The sequence below is a fragment of the Ranitomeya variabilis genome, chromosome 3, assembly GCF_051348905.1.
Source record: "Ranitomeya variabilis isolate aRanVar5 chromosome 3, aRanVar5.hap1, whole genome shotgun sequence".
NCBI lineage: Eukaryota > Metazoa > Chordata > Amphibia > Anura > Dendrobatidae > Ranitomeya > Ranitomeya variabilis.
In genome coordinates this window covers 322,632,615-322,650,766 of record NC_135234.1, presented here as the reverse complement: position 1 = coordinate 322,650,766, position 18,152 = coordinate 322,632,615, and the positions used below count along the sequence as shown (strand labels likewise).

The 18,152-nt window shown below is 41.3% G+C and overlaps 1 protein-coding gene across 18 annotated transcripts in view; it reads left to right on the top strand.

The window, feature by feature from the left end:
• LOC143815937 (protein 4.1-like) overlaps positions 1 to 18,152 on the top strand; it is a 405,258-nt gene that overhangs the window by 262,644 nt on the left and 124,462 nt on the right. For all 18 annotated transcript variants that reach the window (XM_077295758.1, XM_077295756.1, XM_077295754.1 and 15 more), the window contains 3 exons: positions 86 to 238; positions 1,097 to 1,194; positions 16,983 to 17,155. In XM_077295758.1, coding sequence (XP_077151873.1) covers positions 86 to 238; positions 1,097 to 1,194; positions 16,983 to 17,155 — 424 coding nt within the window. The remainder of the gene's footprint in view (positions 1 to 85; positions 239 to 1,096; positions 1,195 to 16,982; positions 17,156 to 18,152) is intronic.

The window sequence follows — 18,152 nt, the reverse complement described above, 5'->3', positions numbered from 1 at the left end:
GTTTATTGTTGTTTTTAATAGTTAATAGTTTTTTGCATTAATGTTGTCTATATATTTTAGTAGTGTAACTTTACCTTTTATCCAGGATTTGGAAGGAGTAGACATTAAACTTGGAGTTTGCTCTGGTGGTCTAATGGTTTTTAAAGACAACCTAAGGATTAACCGTTTTCCATGGCCCAAAGTCTTGAAAATCTCATATAAAAGAAGCAGTTTCTTCATTAAGATTCGCCCTGGTGAGGTACGAAAATGGCTTTTTTTAAAAAAAATGTTATTGTATATGTACAGTACAGACCAAAAGTTTGGACACACCTTCTCATTTAAAGATTTTTCTGTATTTTCATGACTATGAAAATTGTACATTCACACTGAAGGCATCAAAACTATGAATTAACACATGTGGAATTATATACTTATAATTTCAGTTGTTTCACACTTTTTTGTTGTCTTATATTCTAGGTTCTTCAAAGTAGCTACCTTTTGCTCTGATGACTGCTTTGCACACTCTTGGCATTCTCTTGATGAGCTTCAAGAGGTAGTCACCGGGAATGGTTTTCACTTCACAGGTGTGCCCTGTCAGGTTTAATAAGTGGAATTTCTTGCCTTATAAATGGGTTTGGGACCATCAGTTGTGTTGAGCAGAAGTCTGGTGGATACACAGCTGATAGTCCTATTGAATAGACTGTTAGAATTTGTATTATGGCAAGAAAAAAGCGGCTAAGTAAAGAAAAACGAGTGGCCATCATTACTTAAAGAAATGAAGGTCAGTCCGTCCGAAAAATTGGGAAAACGTTGAAAGTGTGAATGAACGATTTAGTCATGAAAATACAGAACAATCTTTAAATGAGAAGGTGTGTCCAAACTTTTGGTCTGTACTGTATATCAGCAATCAGTTGTACATATTTCACTAAATAGCCTAGTGAAGATATCATTTTGTACACAAAGTTCCTTATTTAAGGCTTTGTTGACCTTGTGTCAGAAAGGAAATATGACAGATATTGAGCTGTCAAGATATGTTTAATCCATTGTGAGCAGTTTAGGATCATTTTGTATTGAGAAAAGGATTTTCAAATTTCCCTAATTGGCTTTTCCTCTGTAGCAGGAGCAATACGAAAGTACAATAGGGTTTAAGTTGCCAAGTTATCAAGCGGCAAAGAAACTTTGGAAGGTCTGTGTTGAGCATCATACCTTTTTTAGGTAAGCTATAATATACATGTGAACTCTTTTGCACAGAGCAGAAAACCTGACACCCCCCCAAGAAGGCATTTTCAGCACTCCATGTCATTGGGAGGCAAACAAATAGTGTCGGGTCAAGTACAAACGTTCCGAAAGACTCTGCTGTTAAAGCACAGCTGCATTCCTTTTATTCACAAAAATGAAGTACTGTCATGACATGGCATCACAGTTCTCTCTCTGGATATCCTAAAATATCTTAGCGCTCAGTGTAGTTATTAGGAAATACAAGTTAACGACCTGTGATCACTTGATACATGTATCATCCACATCATAAGGAAATAGAGCTGTGCGCATCACAGGAGGGGTACGTAAGGAGGGATGATGATGGTATTATGAGGCTTATGAGTGCTGTGCAGAGCTGCCACCACTGAGCAGGAACAGTAGTCTGGATTGCTCTTTGAGTTGCTTTAAAATACATCTTTCAAACCCAGAATGTTAATGTGTTGAGGAGCGATAGATGACGACTGGGGTTCTCATGTTGGTGCTCTCTAAATCCCCATATCATGCAACACAACCTACAGGTCCTTCTCAAAAAATTAGCATATAGTGTTAAATTTCATTATTTACCATAATGTAATGATTACAATTAAACTTTCATATATTATAGATTCATTATCCACCAACTGAAATTTGTCAGGTCTTTTATTGTTTTAATACTGATGATTTTGGCATACAACTCCTGAAAACCAAAAAAACCTGTCTCAATAAATTAGCATATCAAGAAAAGGTTCTCTAAACGACCTATTACCCTAATCTTCTGAATCAACTAATTAACTCTAAACACATGCAAAAGATACCTGAGGCTTTTAAAAACTCCCTGCCTGGTTCATTACTCAAAACCCCCATCATGGGTAAGACTAGCGACCTGACAGATGTCAAGAAGGCCATCATTGACACCCTCAAGCAAGAGGGTAAGACCCAGAAAGAAATTTCTCAGCAAATAGGCTGTTCCCAGAGTGCTGTATCAAGGCACCTCAATGGTAAGTCTGTTGGAAGGAAACAATGTGGCAGAAAACGCTGTACAACGAGAAGAGGTGACCGGACCCTGAGGAAGATTGTGGAGAAGGACCGATTCCAGACCTTGGGGAACCTGAGGAAGCAGTGGACTGAGTCTGGTGTGGAAACATCCAGAGCCACCGTGCACAGGCGTGTGCAGGAAATGGGCTACAGGTGCCGCATTCCCCAGGTAAAGCCACTTTTGAACCATAAACAGCGGCAGAAGCGCCTGACCTGGGCTACAGAGAAGCAGCACTGGACTGTTGCTAAGTGGTCCCAAGTACTTTTTTCTGATGAAAGCAAATTTTGCATGTCATTCGGAAATCAAGGTGCCAGAGTCTGGAGGAAGACTGGGGAGAAGGAAATGCCAAAATGCCTGAAGTCCAGTGTCAAGTACCCACAGTCAGTGATGGTGTGGGGTGCCATGTCAGCTGCTGGTGTTGGTCCACTGTGTTTCATCAAGGGCAGGGTCAATGCAGCTAGCTATCAGGAGATTTTGGAGCACTTCATGCTTCCATCGGCTGAAATGCTTTATGGAGATGAAGATTTCATTTTTCAGCACGACCTGGCACCTGCTCACAGTGCCAAAACCACTGGTAAATGGTTTACTGACCATGGTATTACTGTGCTCAATTGGCCTGCCAAATCTCCTGACCTGAACCCCATAGAGAATCTGTGGGATATTGTGAAGAGAAAGTTGAGAGACGCAAGACCCAACACTCTGGATGAGCTTAAGGCCGCTATTGAAGCATCCTGGGCCTCCATAACATCTCAGCAGTGTCACAGGCTGATTGCCTCCATGCCACGCCGCATTGAAGCAGTCATTTCTGCCAAAGGATTCCCGACCAAGTATTGAGTGCATAACTGAACATTATTATTTGATGGTTTTTTTGTTTGGTATTAAAAAACACTTTTATTTGATTGGTCGGGTGAAATATGCTAATTTATTGAGACAGGTTTTTTGGGTTATCAGGAGTTGTATGCCAAAATCATCAGTATTAAAACAATAAAAGACCTGACAAATTTCAGTTGGTGGATAATGAATCTATAATATATGAAAGTTTAATTGTAATCATTACATTATGGTAAATAATGAAATTTAACACTATATGCTAATTTTTTGAGAAGGACCTGTATATTGGTTAATGCACTTTGTCATATATAGGTGAGAGACGCTTCCAAAATACTTAATATTATCACCTTTCCAGAGATGTTCAATCTTTGTACATGAAGGTACGATAGTAGATATATAAAAATAATCCAAGGTTTATCATTTCAATACATTTAAAAGAAGAAATTTAAAAATCAAGTATTAGATATCACTATAAGCAGCCAAGAGATGTACAGCATCTGGTAAGTCTCACATTAAAGGTTTAACAATATATGATAAGACAACGATTTATTATTTTACAGTTGCAGGATTTAGTTATTTAAAGTGCGGACAGTTCTGGAAAGGTACACCCTCTGTTCAATAAATTAATAGTGCTAGAAATTAAGTATGAACAGAAATTGGTATTGGGTATGAGGAGTAAAAAGTGCTGTGTATGAACTGCTAAGTGGAGGTAGGAGGAGTAGGGTACTGTGATTTACTGTAATAGGTATAAGTGCCTTTGTTAACCAGAACGCTAATAAAGTTCAACCTCCCATGTTGTTAGTGCTCCTGGTGGCAGCCCAAGTGCACATGGGTCTTCTGTTCAGATCCATAGTAAGTTACACCTTGACTATGTGATTATTTTCTGAATTGTATCACTTATTGTTGGACATGAGTACTAACAGCACTTTTTACTCATACCCAGTAATACCAATTTCTGTCCAAACTTCATTTCTAGCACTTGAATATTTTATTGAGCAGAAGCTCAGTTTACTGCCATTTAATTAATAGAACCTTTATCATAGTACAAGTGCTTCTCACAAAATTAGAATATCATCAAAAAGTTAGTTTATTTCAGTTCTTCAATACAAAAAGTGAAACTCATATATTAGTCATTACAAACATTGATCTATTTCAAGTGTTTATTTTTGTTAATGTTGATGATTGTGGCTTGCAGCCATTGAAAACCCAAAAGTCATTATCTCAGTAAATTAGAATAATTAACAAAGAACATCTGCAAAGGCTTCCTAAGGGTTTAAAAAGGTCCCTTAGGGTACTGTCACACTCTGCAACTTTCCAACGATCGCGACCAGCGATACGACCTGGCCGTGATCGTTGGAAAGTCGTTGTGTGGTCGCTGGAGAGCTGTCACACAGACCGCTCTCCAGCAACCAACGATGCCGAAGGCCCCGGGTAACCAGGGTAAACATCGGGTTACTAAGCGCAGGGCCGCGCTTAGTAACCCGATGTTTACCCTGGTTACCATCGTAAAAGTAAAAAAAACCAAACCGTACATACTCACATTCCGGTGTCCGTCAGGTCCCTCGCAGTCTGCTTCCCGCTCTGACTGAGTGCCGCCGTAAAGTGAAAGCAGATCACAGCGGTGACGTCACCGCTGTGCTCTGCTCTTACATTCCGGCCGGCAGTCAGTCAGAGCGGGAAGCAGACGGCAAGGGACCTGACGGACACCGGAATGTGAGTATAAGACCGAAACCACAACAGTAAATAGCATAACAGAGATAAATGTTATACCAATGGTTAAACTGAACAAACAAATGACTACATATAGGGACTAGTCGCTATCAAACTTGGAAAGAAGATATGGATCTCAAGGACCCAGAAAAGACGACCAAAATGCCCAAATGACGATGTATAAAAAGTTTAAATTTTATTAATTCACAACAATTGTAGAAAAAAAAAATATATATATATACACATCACATTAATATAACACAGGTGATGTTCAGTGCTGCAGGATGTGCATAGACACCACACCCTGAGGAAGGTGTAATTACCGAAACGTGCGTCGGGGAGGGCGCACGGACCCTGGATCCATCTCACCCGCTCTTTCTAGCATAAAAGGTAATGGACATTTGTCAAATACATCGGACACCTGGACCTTTGGGTCTTTATATATAGATGCTGGATGGAAGTATATTTTTTTAGCTATAGCAAGGTGGTTGCATGCATTTGATTATTGGAGGTACTCTAACCCCTTACTGACCATTTATATTTATGGGTGGGCTTTTGGTTCCCGGCTCCGTGCGTCCTTATCATGTTTTGTGTGGTGTCTATGCACATCCTGCAGCACTGAACATCACCTGTGTTATATTAATGTGATGTGTGTATATATATATATATATATATATATATATATTTTTTTTTTTTTTTTTTTTTCTACAATTGTTGTGAATTAATAAAATTTAAACTTTTTATACATTGTCATTTGGGCATTTTGGTCGTCTTTTCTGGGTCCTTGAGATCCATATCTTCTTTCCGGAATGTGAGTATGTACGTTTTTTTTTTTTTTTTAACTTTTACGATGGTAACCAGGGTAAACATCGGGTTACTAAGCGCGGCGCGGCCCTGCGCTTAGTAACCCGATGTTTACCCTGGTTACAAGCGAACGCATCGTTGGATCGGTGTCACACACACCGATCCAACGATGACAGCGGGAGATCCAGCGACGAAAGAAAGTTCCAAACGATCTGCTACGACATACAATTCTCAGCAGGGTCCCTGATCGCTGCTGCGTGTCAGACACAGCGATATCGTATGGATATCGCTGGAACGTCACGGATCGTACCGTCGTAGCGACAAAAGTGCCACTGTGTGACAGTACCCTTAGTCTGTTTAGTAGGCTGCACAATCATGGGGAAAACTGCTGACTTGCCAGATGTCCAGAGTATGTGGTTAACAGCCGCACTCATGAGGATTACTTCAAGATATACACTTTATTCTTCTGCACAAAGTTCACCACAGTGGTAAGTAACAATACAGTGAAGAAAAGAAGAAAAAAAAATTTTGTAAGCGATTTATTTTTAATGTTTCGACCCGAGCCCGGGTCTTTCTCAAATTCGCAAGTGTAGAAATGGACTGGCAACTTGTTGTTGGCACATATCCTCTATTAAGGAGACAAACATAATTATTATATTGGTGGTAGTGGGTATCCTGGTGGCATCAATGGAGCCAGTGACATCAGGACATTTCTACGGTATGTGTGTAGGGGGGTTGACCGGACCACAGGCACCTGCATGCCGGGTCTGGAACTAGAGAGGGCTGGGCTCGTACAAGACCGTATTACAGTCAGCCACTTTGGGCCTGTTTGACAGAGACTGTCAGGAGAGTTGTGCAGGAAACACATCGGGCTTAGACAGTACCGTGGCCCGTAACCTTGTAGGCATTTACAGTATAAAGACTAGGGGCAGTGGAAGTACCGGAGACTGACCACTGCCACCAGAAGATGGAACCAGTGACTACAGTACCATCCAGGAGGAGACGCTGTGCCCGCTGTTGCTGGTGCTATTTAGTGTGCAGCAGGAGATGCAGTGTTAGGACTTCCTGATACTCTTGTTACCCATTTATCGTTATTTTGAACCGTTGTTCGTCACCTTAAGAATATCCTTTGATTTAATGTACTGTTTGTGCCCCTGTTTAACCCTTGACCTCCCTGAGTGGAGTATTCCCCTGTAAATAAACCTGTTAATCCTTGCTCTGACTGCATCCCGTCACTGCATCCCGTGTTCCTGCTAGATACCTTACTTGGGTAGCGTCCACTGTGGAGACAAATGTTCAGTCACCACCTGAGGAAGATAGTGTTGCTATCAAAACGTGTTGTGGAGTGCAAAGAAGTCTAATAAAGGTTTGTGCCTTCAACCATTCCCATTCGTATAATTTTTTTACGTTTGGCCCAGCGCTCCTAAAGACTGCGCCTTTTCCTGCTTTCCAGAAGGCAGTCATTGACTCCACAAGGAGGGTAAGTCTACGTTCACATTTGCGGTCTGCTCCGCAGCGTCGGGCGCCGCAGCGTCGCCGCATGCGTCATGCGCCCCTATATTTAACATGGGGGCGCATGGACATGCGTCGCACTTGCGTTTTGCGCCGCATGCGTCCCTGCGGCGCCCGCGTCCGGGCGCAGAGGACGCAGCAAGTTGCATTTTTGCTGCATCCAAAATCAATCAAAAAAAGGACACATGCGGCGCAAAACGCAGCGTTGTGCATGCGTTTTGCTGCGTTTTTGTTTGCGTTGTGCGTTGCGGCGCCGATGCTGCGGCGCACAACGCAAATGTGAACGTAGCTTAAGCCACAAAAGGTCATTGCTAAAGAAGCTGGCTGTTCACAGAGCGCTGTATCCAAGCATATTAATGGAAAGTTGAGCAGAAGAAAAAAGTGTGGTAGAAAAAGGTGCACAAGCAACCGGGATAACTGCAGCATTAAAAGGATTAAGAAAAGACGGTTCAAAAATTTGGGGGAGATTCACAAGGTGTGTACTGCTGGTAGAGTAATTGCTTCAAGAGCCACCACACACACTTATCCAGGACATGGGCTACAAGTGTCGCATTCCTTGCCAAGCCACTCATCACCAATAGACAAGCCAGAAGCATCTTACCTGGGCCAAGGAAAAAAAAAACTGGACTGTTGCTGAGTGGTCCAAGGTGTTCTTTTCAGATGAAAGTAAATTTTGCATTTCATTTGGAAATCAAAGTTCCAGAGTCTGGTGGAAGAGTGGAGACACAATCCAAGCTGATTGAGGTCTAGTGTGAAGTTTCCACAATCAGTGATGGTTTGGGGAGCCATGTCATCTGCTGGTGTAGGTTCACTGTGTTTTAGCACAACCAAAGTCAGCACAGCCATCTACCAGGAAATTTTAGAGCACTTCATGCTTCCCTCTGCTGACAAACTTTTTGGAGATAGAAATTTCATTCTCCAGCAGGACTTGACACCTGTCCACACTGCTAAAAGTACCAGTGCCTGGTTTAAAAACAGTATCACTGTGCTTGATTGGCCAGCAAACTCACTTGACTTTAACCCCATAGAGAATCTATGGGGTATTGTCAAGAGGAAGATGAGACAACAGACTCAACAATGCAAATGAGCTGAAGGCTGCTATCAAAGTAACCTGGGCTTCCATAACACCTCACAGTAGTACCATAGGCTGATCACCTTCATGTCATGCTGCATTGATGCTGTAATTGATGCAAAAGGAGCCACAAACAAGTATTGAGTGTATTTACTGAACATACATTTCGGCAGGCCAACATTTTGGATTTTACAATAATTTTTCAAACTGGTGTTATATTCTAATTTACTGAGATAGTGACTTTTGGGTTTTCATTGGCTGTGTTGAGTCCTTATCTGTCCCTGGCTTCCTAACTGTAGGAATCCTGAGTAAATGACACGCAAACAAAGTATTGTGTGATCATATACAGGGGAAACCCAGGAGCACATCTGACTCACTGAGCTCTACCCCTCCTTTATATCAAAAAAATTATTCATTTACAGACATGCGCACAAGCGCTCATATTTCACTATCACTTACAAAAACAGTCTATACAAGCAGAGATAAGGTACAGCTTCTAGTATGTAAGTAAGAAGGTTACATCAGTAAGAAGGAATGCGTCCATAAAAGGAAATGTCAACTTTGCTCTAGTTTCTTGAGATAAGACACAAAGGATTCTTTCAGTCTAATCTTCACAATTCCCCCCTTTGACATATTCCTTTTATTTATTACCATAGGGCCAAAGACAAAGCCTTTATTTTGGTATTACACATACACACACTTATATTATTAATAAGAGAATCAAATCTAGTATTAATTCTTCTATCGCAAATTATTTTCTTCTTTAGCAGTATACTAAAATATAAAAACAAAAATTAGTACAGTAATATTAATTAGAATCACTAGAGGATAACATAAGAATAAAGGAAAAAAAAAACAAAAAAAAACAAAACTTTATACTCTTGCATCTATTACACAAAGTTTATCTGTGCATACTGAGATACCCTTGAGCATAATCTGGAATAGTACGTATATGACTACAATAATCATAACTATATGTATTATGCTCTGCATAATCCCAGCAACCCACCCACCGATTCCTCTGAACCAGTTGGCTGGGTTAAGAAAAGAAAAGGTATCTGACCACCAGTTATCCTTATTCTGGTCATTATCTTTGTCATACTGATCTCTGAGTCGTTGTACGTCCTTTAATTTAAATGTCATACTCATCAGATTAATTACAAACCAGGTTCCCCGGTTTGCTTGTACAATCTCTTTCATTACCTTGAGGGAACAACTCAGAATGTTCCCAATTTCTATTGTGTATGTATCTTTCCAATACTACAGGTTTGAAAGCATCAGAGGAAGGGACGGTTGTACTGAAACTGAGCTGTAGATTTTCAGTGGGGACCTGTCCTAGATCAGTTAATCCAGTCTTATTTCTAGGTACCCATTTTCCTCCCCTGAATGCTAAATATTGTAGATGTGTATTACTCCCTGAGAGATTACCCTGCCACCAAGGAAATTCTACCCATCCCACAATTGGTATGGCGATTGTAGTATTCCACAGCCTAGCATTACCAGTTTGGTTGTTGGCCAGGTTGTCTGAACAATTAGGCCAAGCAAATATTTCTTCTGCTGACACGGGAACTGCTAGAAAAGGTATACTTATGGCTGATACCGGTGAATGGGTACAGATCCAACAATCTGTCAGGGGTTGTGTATTATTTAACAAGTCATGCACTAATTTTCTATGATGTTGTACGAATCTATTGTTCAAAGGGGCTAGAGATTTTAGTCTATCCCATGCCTCCGTTGAGATTAACATTATTAACATCAATATCATGAGTTTTGTACTGCTTTTTTGCAGTGACTTGCATGTATCCATGATGCCTTTCCTTCTAGCTTGACTGATGTAGGTGTTGTCAACAAGACTTGGAAGGGTCCGTCAAATCTTGGTTCAAGAGCCTTTCTGGTGTGTCTTTTTACATAGACTTGATCACCTGGTTCCAACTTGTGACTTCCTTCAATGTTGTCAGGATCTGGAAGGGAATCAAAAACTTGTGCATGCACCTTAGTTAATTGTTTCTGAAGATTTTGCACATAAGAAGTCAATGACTCAATATTTAACACAAGTTGCTGTGGAAAATAACATCCTAAATTGGCAGTCCTGCCAAACAAAATTTCATATGGAGACAGTTTAGTCTTACCCCTTGGGGTATTGCGTATTGAGTAAAGGGCCAGTGGAAGGCATTCTGTCCAAGGCTTTCCTGTTTCAGCCATGGCTTTCTGTATTTTTAACTTTAAAGTTCCATTCATGCGTTCCACCTTACCAGAACTTTGAGGATGGTATGGAGTGTGTAACTGACTTTCAACACCCAACATTTTCAGTACATTTTGAAATATTTCTCCAGTGAAATGAGTACCCCTATCTGACTCGATCACTTCAGGGAGACCGTAACGGGGTATCAGTTCGGCAACTAGCTTTACAGCAGTGTTTTTAGCTGAAGCCTTCCGAACTGGATAGGCCTCTGGCCACCCTGAGAACATGTCCACACACACCAACACATACTCATACCCATTACTTTTTGGCAGCTGGATAAAGTCTATTTGTAATCGCTGAAACGGATAGAGAGGTCGGACGTGGTGCTTCATAGGGGTCTTTGTTGTCTGTCCGGGATTATGTGCCAGGCATATAGCGCATGCAGCACAATAGTCTCTTGCGTAGTTGCCAAAACCTGGAGCCAACCAGACTTGCTTTGCCAGCAGTGTCATTGCATTTGCAGACACATGAGTAGGGTGGTGCAGTCCACCAACTACAATCGGGTACCAGGCTCTAGGTAGACATATTAGTCCATCTTTCTTCCAAATTCCTGCTTGTTCTTCTGCCCCTTCCTTTTTCCACCTGTCCCTCTCCTCTTCTCCTGCATCTTCCTGTGCTTGTCTCAGTCTATCTTCAGTATTTTCTGTGGGGTTTACAGTATGAACCTGCTGTAAGGGTTTGACCGCTGCTGCCTTGGCTGCTTTATCAGCCCTATCATTTCCCCTAGATTCCCTAGTGTCGAGTCTCACATGTGCAGCTACCTTAATTACTGCTACTTCTTTTGTTTCTTGTGCAGCCTCTAAGATCTGTTTGATCAGAGAAGCATGTTTTACAGGTTGGCCTGACGCTGTCATATAACCTCTAGCTCTCCAGATTACTCCAAAATCAAACACAATACCATGTGCATACCTAGAATCAGTGTATATATTAGCTGTCTGATTCTCAGCTATTTTTAGCGCTTCAATCAATGCTGTTAGTTCTGCTTCTTGTGCAGACTGTTTCGGTGGAAGTGGTTCTGCTTTGAGAGTTTCAGATTCTGACACAACTGCATACCCTGTATGGAAGTTACCTGTGTCATCTGCAAACCTACTACCATCTATAAACAGCTCTAAATCTGGATTTTGAAGTGGTGTTTCGGATACATTGGGTAAGCCTGCTGTTTCTTGTAAAATGAGCTCTGTACAATCATGTGTGTCTGTAGGGAAAAAATTTGCGTGTGGATCAGTGTCCTTATTCCCCCCTTCAGACTCGAGAGGTAGCAGTGTAGCTAAATTGAGAGTCTGAAGCCTTGCAAATGTGATAGTAGAGGGAAGCAGCAAAGAACACTGTAGCCGCAAATGTCTGGCCATGGAAATGTGTTTTGGTTGGACCTGGTTTAATATCCCATAAACATCATGTGTAGTTTGAACTGTGAGTGGATGCTCTAGGACAATTTCTGATGCTTTGTCCAACAATAGTGAGACAGCAACAACTACACGTACACAGGTTGGCGCTGCTTTAGCTACTGGATCTAACCTTGCTGAAAGATATGCAATTGGTCTTTGTTTCCCTGCATGCTTCTGGGTAAGAACTCCTGTAGCATGTGAATCAACTTCTGCAGCCATAAGCTGAAATGGTTTGGTGTAGTCTGGTAGCCCTAACGCTGGAGCTGAAACAAGGGCATCTTTTAATTGTTGGAACGAACTCTGACCTTCTTTTGTCAACAAATAAGGTTCACTTTTTACACAGTCATACAGTGGTTGCATTAGTTGACTGGCATGTATAATCCATTGTCTACAATGAGACACTATTCCTAAAAATGCTCGTAGCTGTTTATGATTTCTAGGCTCATTCATCTGTCTTATTGCTTCAGTTCTTTGAGGTGTAAGATGCTTTTTACCTTGAGAAATGCAATGACCTAGAAAGACCACTTTGATCTGACAAACTTGTAGCTTTTGTCTATTCACTTTACACCCTTCTTTTTCTAGAAAACATAGTAAACTCACAGTGGACCTTTCTGCAGTTTCTAGATCTGGGCAGCAAAGTAGTAGATCATCCACATACTGCAAAATTACTACCTGTGATTCAGGTTCAAACCTTTGAAGAACTGTTTGTAGGGCATTTGAATAAAGAGTAGGGGAGTGTATCATTCCCTGTGGAAGGCGTGTCCACGCCAACTGTTTGCCCTTAAATGTAAATGCAAACAAATGCCAACTATCTTGGTGTAAAGGAACCGAGAAAAATGCATTTGAAAGATCTATTACAGTAAACACTTGAGAACTGGCTGGTATCTGTGATAGTAACGTATGAGGATTGGGTACAACTGGGGTGATTGGATCTAGAACTTTGTTTATTTCTCTTAGATCATGTACCATACGATATTTGGGCATAGAACCCTTATCAAGAGTTCTCTTCTTGACTGGATACAGAGGAGTGTTAGCAGGTGATTGTATCTCTACCAAAACTCCTTTCTCTCTGTATTCCTCTATCTGTTTTGTAATCGCTAGTTCCTGCTGGGCACTCACAGGGTATTGTCTGAGCTGTGGGAGAACAGCTCCTGGTTGCACAGATAATTTTACAGGAGAGATATGCAATAATCCCACATCAGTGTCACCCTGTGCCCACAGTGTTTCTGGGACCGTTGAGAGATCTAGATCTGTGGTGTACTCTTTTTCTTCAGTATAATCCTCAAAAGCCTGAATTCTAACATATTGTTCTAATGTTTCTGCATCATCAGGGATAGTCAGCATAACTGTGCCATCTTCCCTAAAATTGATGTTAGCTTCTAATTTCTTTAGGACATCAGTTCCCAACAGACATGTTGGGGCACCTCTGGCATACAAAAATCTGGATGCAAAACATTTAGGTCCTAATGAGACCTCTAGGGGCACAGTATATGGCAGTGTTCGAATTACCCCATCATAACCCTCAGCAAAAGTTGTTTGCTGTGAAATATCTTCTGGGTTTGGAAGAAAATCTTGATTCAAAATTGAGGAAGTTGCACCTGTATCTATCAAAAATGGAATCTCTCTTCCCCCCACATTCACCTGTATTATAGGTCTTCTAGCTGGTAGGGAAGTTTGTAACACATTAAGTCAATCTGAGTCTGATATGGGACCATCCACTATGGATGTCTGTTGGATGTCTGAGGGCTTATTCTTTGGTACAAATTTTCCTGATTTTATGTCTGCCTGCTTCTTTCTACATTCTCTCTGGAAATGTCCTGGTTTCTTGCAGTAATGACAGGGAAAATTATGTCTTGCCCTTCCACCTGTTGTGTTTGCTTGCGCTATTCTGACAGGTTTTTTCTTTTCTCTTAAATCCATAGCAATGCCCATACATCTTTGTTTCACTATCTGTGGTTGTTCTAGAGTTCTCCAATCTGGCGTAGCTGACTTGAATCTTTCCTTAATGCCTGGTTCAAGTCCCTCAATCAATTGTTTAGTATAGAGCCGGAGGACTCCTGGATCAGCAATATTTAATCCCTCATTCCTAAAGCTATCTTCCAGCTCCCGGGAATACTCATCTATGGATTGACCTGCTTTCTGCATAACTATGCCTGTGGATCCTCTCTCCCTCTGTTTTCCTTGCATGAACTGATTTAGAGCCTCTACAAACCGGTTTCCTGACTCTATCACAAAAGGTGCTCTTACATTTTCTCCTGCTGGTCTTTGAGCCTGTGTTGCTACAATCAGCTCCTGAAACATTCCCGATGGCATTTTTAGCCTACATAATTCCATTCCATCCATCCATGAACCATTATGTGTGCGAATTATTTGCTCTATATAACTAGCAAATCTATTTGGGTATCGAGTTGGATCTGGTGCATTCATAAGAAGAGACATACCCTCAGCTGGTGTCCATGGAAAATACTGTTGTGTTTCAATTTGCCTAGTAATTCTTTGATTAGGATTCTCGGGATCAGCTTCTCTCACTCCCTTTGTTATTATCCTAACAGGCGCTAATAACTGATGGCCTTTAGGGGCCCCACAGGCGGAACACTCAGTTCTCCAATCCGGATTCTGCTGGCCACAATTTTGGCATACCCATCCTTCCACCCCGCTTAACCCAGGATATAAATTTGGTATGGGTTTCCCTCCCTCTGTACCTCCTGAAGGTACAAATGGTTGAACACTCGGATCTAGATAAGGAGGAGGAACTGAATGAATCGTAGCACAACATTTTCCCGTACCCATACTCCATTTGGAAGTGTCTGGATCATACTTCCAATTCTCCTCTTTAGCCGTTTTTGAGACCTTTATCATACAGTGTATGATTTCTTCCCACCCATTATCCCTGATAATTCCACCTCGTTCTTTACTCAGTCTTTCCCATTCTGTACTGAACATAAGTGCTTCTAAAATTCCCAATTTTTCTCTTACCCTTCTAATCTGCCTTCTGACTGTCTTTCCACATCTTTCCTGTATGATATCTGCTGCTTCTACTTGTCCTAAGACGGTTTTGGTCTGTTTATTTCCCATTTTTCTTTTCAATAATAGCTATTCCTACCCCAGGTGACGTTTGGACAATCACTTACTCTGTGGTGATGTCTCGTTGCCTTCTCTCCTAGGGAGCTATTATTTCCCATTTTTCTTTTCAATATTAGCTATGACTACCCTAGGTGACGTTTGGACAACCACTTCCTCTGTTGGTGGCGTCTCGTTGCCTTCTCTCCTAGGGAGCTAAAATATTGAAGGGCTTGTCTGCTCCGTTTCTTCTAATATGCAGGACGTACTTAAGTGCTATTATGCACACAAACAGACCCCAGCAACACCATACAGATCACAAAACTTTCTGTGTCAGTTAGCATACTTGTCCCAGGCTCATGGACCCGCGTCCTGGGCTCATTCTATCAAACCTTATCCAGAAATGAAGGAAGTTAAGCACTTAATTGGAGTCAAGCATGGGCGGAGGTCTCCCAGAAGGACGCAACCACATGACCCAGTTAGGCTGACTTCCGTGTATAAGGCTTATACCCCAACTATTTCGGCTTATTTTTCTACGCACTTTTGCTCTTCTTTCACAACATACCACAACCTTCACACTGTTCACACACTGCCAGGGACAGGACTCATAAGTCTATACAATATGGTAACCCGAGTTTTATAGGTATCTACTCACTACTAGACTAACCCAGCGTGACACGGCTCATAGAGATCTTTCGGATAATACAGGGCAGATAAAAGAGAACTAATAATGTCTCTTACCTGGCCAGGTTTTTCAGTTCATTTGCCGTCCATTATCCCAGATCTCCGTTGTCCGTATCCGCAGGTAAATCTCGAGCAAATACTCTCTTCTCAGGTCCCTGTTCGGTGCGCCAGAGAAATGTTGAGTCCTTATCTGTCCCTGGCTTCCTAACTGTAGGAATCCTGAGTAAATGACACGCAAACAAAGTATTGTGTGATCATATACAGGGGAAACCCAGGAGCACATCTGACTCACTGAGCTCTACCCCTCCTTTATATAAAAAAAATTATTCATTTACAGACATGCGCACAAGCGCTCATATTTCACTATCACTTACAAAAACAGTCTATACAAGCAGAGATAAGGTACAGCTTCTAGTATGTAAGTAAGAAGGTTACATCAGTAAGAAGGAATGCGTCCATAAAAGGAAATGTCAACTTTGCTCTAGTTTCTTGAGATAAGACACAAAGGATTCTTTCAGTCTAATCTTCACAGCTGTAAGCCGTAATCATCAACATTAACAGAAATAAACACTTGGAATAGATCACTCTGTAATGACTCTATATAATGAGATTCACTTTTTGTGTTGAACAACTGAAATTAACTTTTTTGATGATATTCTAATTTTGTGACAAGCACTTGTACAAGGTGTACGTTTCCATCACTGTCTGCACTTTACTAAATGACTAAATCCTTCAACTGTAAAATAATAAATCATTTTCTTAGCATATAGTTTGAAACCTTTAATGTTATACTTACCAGACGCTGTACAACTCTTGACTGCTTATAGTGATATCTTATGCTTGAGTTTTAAATTTCTTTTTAAATGTATTGAAATGATAAATCAACTTTGGATTATTTTTAAATATCTAGAATATCGTACCTTCATGTACAGAGATTAAACCTCTCTGGAAGTGTGATCACAGCCTATATTGGGCAGAACACAATGTGGCAGTTTTACCCAGACTGATCTTAAAAGGGGATACTCCTTTGAGAAATGTATGGCATATGCATAGGGTTTCCTCTCTGGTATCCCCATATATTGAGATAATATGTAGCCCCTGTTCCCGTATTCCACACTTCAGAGAAGAGGTGGCGAGGTAGCCGTATATTCTGTCTATTGCAGTTTATGGGAGTTACGAAACACTTTCCCTTTTCCTCCCAAAGGTCTGGAGTTCTAAAAGTGAAAGCTCCACCTTTCTTACATTTATACAATGTGCTGTCAATATTCTTCACATGTTGTAGATTAAAAAACCCCTTTTAATGTTTTGCTGCAACTCATTGGAATGTCTGTGTCAATGCAGCCCTTAGACAATTTGAGCTTGTGCCCTGATTTAAACCAATGGATTTCTCAACAGTCAATTAAAAACTAAGCATTTTCTTTGATCTAATAGGTTAACATCTACAGAGACCATTCCTAAACACAAGTTCCTGTCACTGGGATCCAAATTTCGTTACAGTGGGCGCACACAGGCACAGACAAGGCATGCCAGTGCTCTCATAGATCGTCCTGCTCCACAGTTCCAGCGAACTGCCAGCAAAAGAGCCACCCGCAGCCTTGATGGCGGTGAGTGAACCTCAGCTTCTCTGGAACTAAGTACACATTATCTCTATTGGGTGGCTCTTATCTACAGTGATGGTATACAATGCCTCTTCACGCCAAATGATATGCTTAACATTTTTACTGGACCATATGGGAAAGCAATCCCAACCAATTTGGAATTATCACAAAATAATCAGTCATTTTTTTTTTTTTCTTCAAATGCAGTACTTTTTGTATACATATAGAAAGGTAAATATTACACACACAATCGCATGGTGAACTAGAGCAATCACATTAGGCTGCTTTCACACTAGCGTCGGTACGGGCCCGTCGCAGTGCGTCGGGCCGACGTACCGACGCATGCTGTGAAATAAATGCCCGACGTGGGCAGCGGAAGCCGTCTTACCACGCTTCCGCTGCCCCATTGCAAGGTCCGGGGTGGAGGGGGCGGAGTTTCGGCCGCGTATGCGGAAAATGAAAATGGCGGACTCGAAGCACAAAAAAAGTTACATGTAACGTTTTTTTTGTGCCGGCGGTGCACCAAAACACGATGCAACCGTCGCACGATGGTTGCGACATGTGGCAATAAGTCGCAATGCGTCGGTAATGTAAGTCTATGGGGAAAAAACGCATCCTGCAGACAACTTTGCAGGATGTGTTTTTTCTCTTGAACGACGCATTGCAACGACGCTAGTGTGAAAGTAGTCTTAGTGCTATAACTGCACAATTTAGCAACATGGACCCCTGGAGATAGCCACAAGATTTTTTTTCTCCCCACATAGAGCTCATAATAACAGAAAACTTACCGTATATACTCGAGTATAAGCTGACCCGAGTATAACCCGAGACCCCTAATTTTGCCACAAAAAACTGGGAAAACTTAATGACTCGAGTATAAGCCTAGGGTGGAAAATGCAGCAGCAGCTACCGGTAAATGTCAAAAATAAAAATAGGTACCAATAAAAGTAAAATTGAGACATCAGTAAGTTAAGTGTTTTTGAATATCCATATTCAATCAGGA